This window comes from Colletotrichum siamense, assembly GCF_013390195.1.
Source record: "Colletotrichum siamense strain Cg363 chromosome Unknown KSG_Cg363_contig02, whole genome shotgun sequence".
Classification (NCBI taxonomy): Eukaryota; Fungi; Ascomycota; class Sordariomycetes; order Glomerellales; family Glomerellaceae; genus Colletotrichum; species Colletotrichum siamense.
This window is the reverse complement of record NW_023501015.1, coordinates 1,655,687-1,665,805: the sequence shown is the minus strand read 5'-3', so window position 1 is coordinate 1,665,805 and position 10,119 is coordinate 1,655,687. Positions and strand designations below refer to the sequence as shown.

General features: G+C 43.7%; 1 protein-coding gene across 1 annotated transcript; it reads left to right on the top strand.

The window, feature by feature from the left end:
* Positions 1 to 2,973: 2,973 nt before the first annotated feature.
* Positions 2,974 to 4,808, top strand: roqT-2 (Efflux pump roqT; the record flags this gene model as incomplete). The annotated part of the gene is made up of 4 exons (XM_036634288.1): positions 2,974 to 3,234; positions 3,292 to 3,644; positions 3,699 to 4,089; positions 4,149 to 4,808. 4 exons carry the CDS (start codon positions 2,974 to 2,976, stop codon positions 4,806 to 4,808), a joined length of 1,665 nt encoding a protein of 554 aa, XP_036500188.1.
* Positions 4,809 to 10,119: the final 5,311 nt, after the last annotated feature.

Here is a 10,119-nt window from a genome sequence, read left to right as displayed (position 1 = left end):
ATACTATAAAGGCTTTATCAGCTAAAATATCTTTATAATAATAAGGTTTAATAACAGCTTCTTATATATACTTATTAGTATAGAGGGGTTAATCTATAACTTAAGGCTAGTAATATTTATATATAACTAGGGATTTACTATACTAAAAGGTAGATATTTCCTTACTAATACTAGGTTTAGAGGTAGGAATAGCCTTAATATTTTATACTATAAAACTTATTACTATCTATAAGATTAGAAGGATATAAACTTATTACTAATAACTACTTAAAAGCTATATAATCTAAGGTATAGCTATCTTTAAGTTATTATAAAGTAAGCTTTTAGTTACCTTAAGAAGAAGTTCTATATTATTTAAAGTTTAGTACTAAAATATAGCTTAAAATAATAAATTATTATAATATATATAGTAATAGCGCTCTATAACTTTCTAATAATCTACCTACTAATAAAGATAAAATAAGTAGAAAGAGAAGGTTAAGATAATATTAATATTAATATATTATAGCAATAGGTAGATAATTACTATATAAGTAAGTTAGTAAGTAAAATTTATAATATTATAGTAGTAGAGATATAATTAAAATAGTACTAAAAAAGAAGTAGTAGGCAAAGTAGTAAATAAGTTAATATTAATATTAATAGAAGTAAGTAGGCATAGTTATATATAATAAAAACACTCTTTTTTTTAATACTAACACTATAAAGTATTTATATAAAAAAAACACTAAAAAAAAGCCCTCCTTTTACTTCTCTAACATTTAGTTAATATATAATCTCTTAAGTTTATTATCACCTTCTATTTTATTCTAAAGAACTACTAATAATATTATAAAGTTTTAAGGCTTTAATAATAGCTTTCTTATAACTATAATATACTATACTACTATTAACTTACTTTAAAAATTAGCTTTAAGGTTAATAAGAGCTATATTAATTACTAACTTACTTTCTACTATCTTTTCTAACTTTAGCTTCCTCTTTAAGTATACTAGTTAAATACTTTAGCCTATATATACCTAACTCTTAGTATTTATAATTATCTTACTATATTTTTATAGTCTTAATATATTAAAAGAGAGGAGTAATATTTATAATACTAAATATTAAAGTAAAAGTATATATAATAGTATACTTAATATAAAATAGTTACTTTATAAGGTTAATAAGGTAAGTAGACTAAATATACTATTAATAATATTATCCTCCTCCTTAATAAAGTTATTAACTTCTTCTTTATAACTACTTTTACTACTCTTAATATTAGCCTCTATATTAGAGTCCCTCACTTATATAAGGTTTTCTATAGTATATATATTATCGCTAATACTTAAGCTTTTATTCTATATCTCTAAATAGGGCTAAAGCTAACCTAACCCTCTATTCTAGATCTATAACGCCTTTAAGTTATTAGCTAAAAAAGCTATTTTTTTATCTTTATTAATATATACTGCGCTAATAATCTTATTAAAAGTATTACTAGATTTTAGTACTACTTATACCTATAGAGAGAACTTCTTCTTCTTAGTATAAAACTTATTATATATATAGTTTAGCGTTATAATATAGTTAAAGACCTTTATATTATTAAAGCTCTTTGTAATCTCTATTTATACTAGCTTTAGAGCTTATAGCTTATTAACATTTAGCTTCTTCTCTTAAAAAGTATATAGAAGATCCTATATAAATACTACTATTTAATAAGCTAATTAGTATATCTATAAGCCCTTATTTTTAGTATTTCTAGCTTTAATTATAAGTAGGGGGGTATTATTATTTAATAGAGATATTCTCTTTTACTTCTTTAATCTTAGATTTACTAACTTAATAAGTAGTAGCTTAATTTACTTAACTTTATTATTATTAAAGTTAGAACTCTCTTCTATAATAGGTATAATAATAATAATACTTTCTTAGATATCTAAGCTTTTATTAGCTTACTAGCTATATATAAAAGTACTTAAAGTTATTATAAGAAGGTATAACTTTAGCGTTTTTATTATAATATATAAGAGGCTATAATATAAATAAAGTTTATATAAACTAGTAAAGTATATTAGTTAGCTAGCTAAGGACCTTAGCTATAAAGGTAGTAAGTATATCCCTTACTAAATTTAGTTAAAATACTAACTTAGTAGTAAAATAAGTACTTTTATTATAAATCTAAAATTATATAAGGGATGTAGGGTATTATTAGAGGTCACTTTTGCTGTTAAATCTTTAGTATTAGTGCTAGTACTAGGGAGAAGATCACACCCTTGCGTGGATAATATGTCTCTCTCTTTGGAAAGGCTGACTTTGCTTGTGTGTTACTAACCGTTCCAGTCAATGATGGGCCGGCTGTGTAAGGCAAAAACGACATTTGTCATTGGTGACTGGTGCAGGTGAGGTTCGTGACAGGGCCCAGAATCCTGGTACCCATTGGTTCTTTTGTAGCCGATGCATGCAAGGCGGCTGCATGCTGTGCCTTGCATGGGTTCGTGGGATCCAGGCTTCGACGCATCCTGCCTTCTTCCCGCCGGGCGGGACCAATGCTTGTACTCGAGATCGTTGCTTGAAGAAGCCATCCAGGAAGAACTTCTACATAGGTGCCTAGCGAGAGCATGCAGTTCAATCCTTCAGACCCACGAGAGGGGTGGTCAGCGATAAGGCAGGACATCGTCGCATTCCTTGATGTGATGCTGAACGTTAGTTGTGTCTCAACTCCATCAGCGCCTTTAGTGCTCATTCGCCTTCCTGTTGCGGTTGGTGACAGGGCTTTGATCCATGTCTAGGGTGTACACCCCAACTGTGGCGGTCAGGCAGTGTAGTGGGGGCGAGACCGGGCAAATCATTCAGGAATCTCGACATGGCCCTCTTATTGTTCCCATCCCAGAGCGTGATGAATGAAGATGTTCTTGCCTAGTCAATCTTTCTCGACGGTGTCTTTCCCCCTTCCTCGTTGTCCGAGTCAGTGCTCAACCCGTATTCAAAATGGCTTTGCAGGGTAAAGGACAGGTTGATGAGCGCACCGAAAAGCCTGCTGATGCTCAGTCCAAAACTTCCGGCAGTCAATCAGATGTGCCCAACTCCTCTGAGAAAACGACACAAACAGGCGATCTTCCTGGATGGAAGGCCTTTCTGATTTGGCTGGCCATCGCCTTTGGAGTCTTATGCACTTTTCTTGATGAGGGAATCATTGCAACAGCCATCCCAAGAATCACGGATGATTTCGGTTCTCTGAAAGATGTCGGTGTAAGTGAATATCATTCTGAAGCAAATCAGAACACCAAGCACTGACACTTTATCCAGTGGTATGGATCGGCGTACCAGATGACTCTGTGTGCTTTTCAGCTGGTTTTCGGTCGCATGTACAATCAGTTCAACATTAAGATTGTCTTTTTAGCCTCCCTCGGCATCTTTGAAGTTGGCTCTCTGATTTGCGCGGTCAGTCCCAGCTCAGCCGTGTTCATCGTCGGCCGCGCCATCGCCGGTCTAGGGGCTTCAGGCTTGCAAGGGGGCAGCTTGGTTCTCATATCCGCAGCTTTACCAGCGAAGAAGCTACCTCTGTACTTGGGCGCCATTGGCATGGTTTACGGCGTTGCGGCGGTCGTTGGACCGGTTGCTGGAGGTCTCATCACGAACAGCTATTTGACTTGGAGATGGTCAGTTCGAGTTTTCCATCCAAATTCTTCAACTCATTTACTGAACATCTGCAGGTGCTTCTACATCAATCTCCCAATTGCGACTCCTCCCGCTGTTGCGACGTTGTTCCTGATCAAGTCGCCCCCACCAACCCAAGAACAACGGCGGCCTTGGCTGCAGAAAATCCGGGGTTTAGATTATCTTGGCATGGTCCTTCTGCTCCCAGGTATTACCTCATTTCTTCTCGCACTTCAATTCGGTGGTACTTTGTTTTCATGGAGCGACGCTCGCACGATTGCATGCTTTGTAGTCGCCGGAGTGCTCATCATTGCTTTCGTGGCAGAGCAGTGGTGGATGGGTGAGAAGGCAATGGTGCCACCTCGATTGATGAAGATGCGCGTCGTTATGTTTGGCGCCTTTTTCGGATTTTGCATTGACAGCGCCTTTTTCACTTTGGTGTACTACGTGAGTACTTACTTGTCTTCATCTTCCTTGGAAGTGACCGAGTCTAACAAATCTGCTAGGTTCCGTTATGGTTTCAGGCGATTCAAGGTGTTACTCCAGAGCAATCGGGTGTACGCTACTTAGCTCTCTGCCTGGCTTTCATCTTAACCATTTTCCTGAGCGGTTGGGGTGTTACCAAAACTGGATATTACCAGCCCTTCATGCTCGCTGGGACGGTTTTAATCGCGGTTGGCGCGGGTCTCCTCTCAACCCTTCGAGTTCATTCCGTCGCAGGCCAATGGATTTCGTTTCAAGTCATTGCTGGTTTGGGCATTGGAGCTTCAACTCAGCAAGCCGCTGTTGCGGTCCAAAGCACTCTTGCTGAGGGAGATATTGCAATTGGTGTTGCGGTTGTCCTTTTTTTCCAATGTTTTGGACCAACTACAGCCATAACAATTGCACAGGCTGTTTTCTCAAGCAACCTAGCCTCCGGTATTTCTACTCATGGACTAGGTGTAGACTTCCATGAAGTTCAAAGCGCTGGCGCTACGCAGCTTGCGCATCTCGTTAGCCCCGAGCAATTCGACATTCTTCTGGATGTATATAATCATGCCGTTACCAGGACATTCCTAGTTGCCACTGCCATGGCTGCCGGTAGCGTCATCGGAGTTGCCGGCATCGGACTGAAGAGAATACAGGCCGAAGAAGATATGCAGAAGACAAGCCCTCAAGCTCAGTAATGGAGTTATTGATTTATTGTAGTCCCATGAATTGAGTAACAAGCTTTTGCATGAGTGTTCTTTCATTACGATTCGAAGATGCGTGGAATACATCGCAAACTCTTGATACAGAAGCACAAAAGCTATATCTTCTATGTTTCTCTCGTGGCCACGTCATGAAATGATCCATTTCCATATGCACATAGTCCGCCGACGCCGAGCCAACCCGTAGTATTATTTGCCCGCATCGCCGCAATTCAGCGACTGAACTCCACTAAAAGCCAGACTCCGGAATGAGAATAATGAGATCACCAAAAGAAATTGAAGTTCATCAACGGTCTCCCCATGGATGAGTGCGTTGAGTACTGTAATGTCGTTGGGTCTGAGATGATGACCCCGCTTGAGAGGATGACACCAGACCCTCCGGCACCCCACCTCCTGAAGACGTGGAATTGTAAGTGTTCCAAGTGGAGTTGCGCCCAAGTGAAGTAAACGCCGAATCTCGTGGGTATTGCGGTGACGAGCTATGTCTTTGTGTCGGAGATTGTGGTGACGACAGGAAATTGGCTTGAGAATCGGCGTACGCAGAGTTGATTGTCTGCGATCGTGGGATCGAGGAAATTGGAGAATTGGCGTATGCGCCCTGATGGGTTTGTGTCGGGTTGATGTAGTGTTCGGACCTACCAGAAGTCGGGGTTGTCGGGGCGATTGATGGACCCAGGCTGTAGCGCTTTTTCTGGTCATACTCCTGGCAAAGGCTGCCCAAAAACATCTTATAGATGTCTCCTTCTGCGTGTTCTGTATCTATGAGATCGCTAAGAGTAGAGTTTCATCAGAATCAAACAGCATCTTTCCGGAGAATATGTTCTACTTACGGGCAGCCGTGAAGTTTCAGATCGTCATCGAGACGTCGCAGCCGTTCTGTCGCCCTCTGATCATTGTCGAACTGGACAAACTCGATTGTCACAGGTCGAATCTTAGCAATATCTTGCCCAGTTTGGAGGTGGCTACCTTCAATGGGTGGTCCATCGCTATGCAAGTCCTTGAGGCCATGGAACGCAGATTCGAGGTAGATATCAGCACTGCACTCGTCGTGCATTCCCTCCCAGCGTCCGTCAGTTAAGACAATTATCGTCTTTTTACGTTCTTCTTTCTTCCTGGAGGCTTTTGCCATCGAATAGTCATTGATGATGCGCTCTAGCTGCGGTATGATGGTCGTCTTGCAAGCTGTCGATCCTGGCGCTAGTGGTTCAGCAAGCTCCATTGCCTTCGTATATTTCTTGACGGATTTCCTAAATGATCGGGCTTTGGCGCTGTCAACGATGGCGCCCGGCTTCGTGTCAGGATTTGTGAAGTAAAGCTCCATTCCATCTTCATCGTAGCCGAGAGCCCTCCATACCAGAACTTCTAGGAGCTCGGTGGCCTGCACCCACCATGACGCCATTGTATCTCCATTGTCCACCAGAAATACCTTCCCATGTCAGTTTCTAGACATAAAGGCGCTGTCTTTTGCGTGCAGAACTTACAATGTCTCGGTTTTTAAATTCTTCTTCCAGACGTTGATCCAAGAGGACAATGCCCTTTACAGTCGCTTGTTGTTTACCAAGTAGCGAACTGAGGCTTCTTGGGTTTGGCTTGTACAGCATGCCATTCTTCTGGAGCATTTGCTTGACTTGCGCGACCTTCATGCCGAGGACTTCTGGAGTTCCGAGAAGGTTCTGTGAGGGGCCTGGTGTGGTTGGTCTTCCTGTTTCGGTACTGTGATATGACGCTAAACTCTGACCGTTGGCAGCAAACACGGCAAAAGGTTCCATATTGGGTGTTTGGTAGGGCAAACTTTCCCTAATTTCGACATGGTGGTTGATCACGGGCATCCTGAGCGACGGACGAGGCGTTTGTACAGGAGAACCGTCCGTCTTTCGAGAGCGCTGAGCGGTAGGCTGGATTGACTTTTTCGACAGCTTCTTACGGCCTTCGCCTGGAGTATCAGATGAAGGTAGACTATTTGGCCTGGGCCTTCTTAGTGTGTCCGAATCCACTCGCGTGAAGCCAAAGCTTTGGTCTTGGTGATGTTCAGCCTCCAGGTCGATAGTCTCGATCAAGCTTAGAAGGTCCGTTGCTACAAGAGACTCCACAGCCTGAGCATTGTCAAGAATTCTTTTGAACTCTTCATGAACTCTCGTGGCCTCCCATCTTTCCGTGCTGGGTACCAACATATGGGAGTCTACCATGTCCAGTACCGCTGATGTAAGGGGATCGGTCCTCCGAGCGGCTTCGCGGAGGTATTTGTGCCAGCTAATGACGTGGCCCAGAACATTCTCGCCATCATGGAACGCATCGTTCATGTCATCTTTGGCAAGGAGGCGGAGTTCCTTGTATATCAGGAAGCCCTGAGCGCCAAGAACAACGAAAGTCGCCGCAATCGAAAGAACGCAACCAAAAGACCACACGTCGCTTCTTTGCGTGATAGCTGACTCTGAGTCTACGAGTCCGTTGAGGTGTGCAGCCTTCTCGGGCGAAGCTAGAAACACAGCATCAGTACCTTCCAAATAACCTTAAATGGGTTGCCTTACCATAAGTTCTTGTACCCCTTGTGGCTTGGGAACGTGGTAACGTCGAAGGACCACACTGCTTCAGCAACATGCTTGCCTCTCCCGGATCTGCCAGTTTGAACTGATCATTCACGCGTAGAATGTTCTCGGGCTTGATGTCTCCGTGCCATCTAAATCGGCTTAGTTAAGTTTGCAGTAGTGAGACTTCCATGTAAACTCACACCGAGTACTCATGTCGATCGATTTCGACGGTATGGAGTGATGCCAGCGTTCTAGATACTTCGGACATGGACCTCCAGAATCCATCAATCTCTTCGAAAGATATTGGAGGAGCTTCGTCGAGGATGGTATCGTAGAAGTCGGAGTCGGCCAACTCTAGAACGATGTTGAAGTATTCTTGACGCCCATCCGGACCAGATTCGTAATTGGAAAACCATCCAATATAACGAATCATTCCCTCCATTCCACTCAGATTGGAGAACATTTCGATCTCATTGTCAAACTGAGTTTTCTTTTGTGGTTTGAACTGTTTCAGGGCGAACCGATAAGTCTATAACATATGATTTTGTGTCAGCGAATAGTTGAAACTAGTTGCAAAAGGCCAATGGGAAAGGATAGGAAACACTCACATGACCCTTACTCAAGCTATCAACTGGCACCCTCTCTTTCTCTTCTCTGTCTTTCCTGTCAATTCTGGCCGAACCCATGCAACTCTGTAGCTGTTCTCCGACAAGCTCTTCGAGTACGTCGATCTCGTACAAGGTGGCTGTGTTCTCCGCGAAGCCTCTATTATCTCGAGAGGTTGTGATCTTGCGCTTTCGAGAAAAGGGGCTGACGCATTCGCGATATGAAGTTGCCATATGCAGTTCAAGTTGAATCGGACACCAAGCGAATTGCTTCTCGTAAAACTCGGCATGGAAGCGAACGCGATTTAGCGGCGGCTCGATGCATCTCTCAAGTGTCTCCAACTCGATAGGGAGTCTGTCCAGCCCATTGCTTTTGAACAAATGGATCATTTCTGGAGCATCTATGTCGAGAAGCGTGTAGAATACTGGTTGACAATTATCGTAGTGCTGTCTTCTCATCATCGGCGGTTGAAGTCGATATCGAAGATAGGCGGTCTGACCTAACCAGTCGAGACTGTCACTGTACTCTGGAGGGCATTTTGGAGAGGGGCGGGTCAGCCTTTGGGTGACATTTTTTACCAGAATAAATTTCTGCCCACATGTCGAAATTCTGGTCTCTTGATCTCGAATTCTGCGAAACTCCTCAACAGCCCATAAGAATTCCCGAGCAATTTTTGCTTGGTGATCTTGACTCATTTTCGGGAACGTTTGAGGGGAAGGCCATGGGTGATCAAGCTTGTGGCTGGCTTGGAAATTCTTGCCGATCGATTACATCACCTGGAATGGATAGCAGCAAGATAGGCAAGTGATGGTGAGTCTGTCGTAGCCGATGGTTTCGCTGCCAAATTTCCGAGGGGAGGGGAAAGGTTCCAATACTTGGAAAAGTATACGCGCGCATCTATCAGACAGATGTTGGAATGGATTTCTGGAGGGAAGGATGAGTATTTTAAGCAGGCCAGAAGGCTCGGCAGACAGCAGTTGGTGGGTTTGTCGGTACTAAAGGGAGGGGGAAGGGCTGTCCCAGATGATATGCGGCTGAAGATCTTGGGGACCAGGATAAGTAGCACAGTAACTGACGCCCAACGGTCAATCGCGTCATTTAGTCGTAAATAAGAGTGCAAAGAAAGTAGCGAGCTTTCGAATTGGGTAGGCCCGACACAGAAATATCTCGACTTTTTCAATCTTCCTGAAATTGTTCACTGTAGAACCCAGGCTTGTTTGAGTCTCCTTTTGTTGTTTCCAAAGGACTTGGAGACTACTTGCCATAATCTGTACTGGGAAGAAGGCACCTGAAGCTGATATGGTGTGCAGAAAGAGGGGTCAGATTCACCCACTTGAATGCCACACCACTCGCATAGGTGTGTCGCAATTTTGTTGAGTGCTTAAGGCTCCCAGCTGAAGGTCCGCGGACCAACGCTCACCCTCCCGCTCCCCAAGCCTCCATGTTCCGTCCGTCTGAGTCAGACGTTTGGCCATACTATCCGTCTACGCATCTTGAGATTTATAGGTAAAAGTCCGTAGTACCTCGACGACCTAAGCTGCCGTCTGAACTGATCCAACCCTCCCCGCAACGGGCCGTCAGCGGATGTGGGACAGTGACCCAGGATGGTCGGACGATTTGACGACCCGTATCGTCGGATCAGCAACCTTATCCTCACCTCCTACCACTGGCTCTGCCACGGTCTGACAAAGTTCCTTCAGTTCGCCTCATTTCCAATAACTGATGATTGGGTGAGAACGCGAGACAGTGGGATGGCCGGCGTAAGGCAGAGCCTGGACGCTCAGGCGAAGGAACTCGAGGGGCGTGCCTGCATCTTGGATCGTTGCTGAGAGCCTAGTAACTGGTCAAAAGGTATGAGACATCCTGTCTGTCATATTTCTTCCTGGCCATGCCAGCAAATCCTCCAAGACGGCCAGGTTGCCTGCTTCAGCCTGTTCCAGGCTTGCAAAAAGGGTCAGGCTACCATGGCCCGCCTGATGCAGGTGACACAGCATGAAACCATTGAACCACCCCGGCAAACCTGCCACCTGCCCTTCAAAAGGGACGGTAAGCCCAGGTGTAAAATCAGCCTACGGAATGATATTTTCTCGGTCAACGCCCATGGCCCAGGTGGCACACCTTTCCCGCTCTCAATCCAAGATTTGACCGGAGGC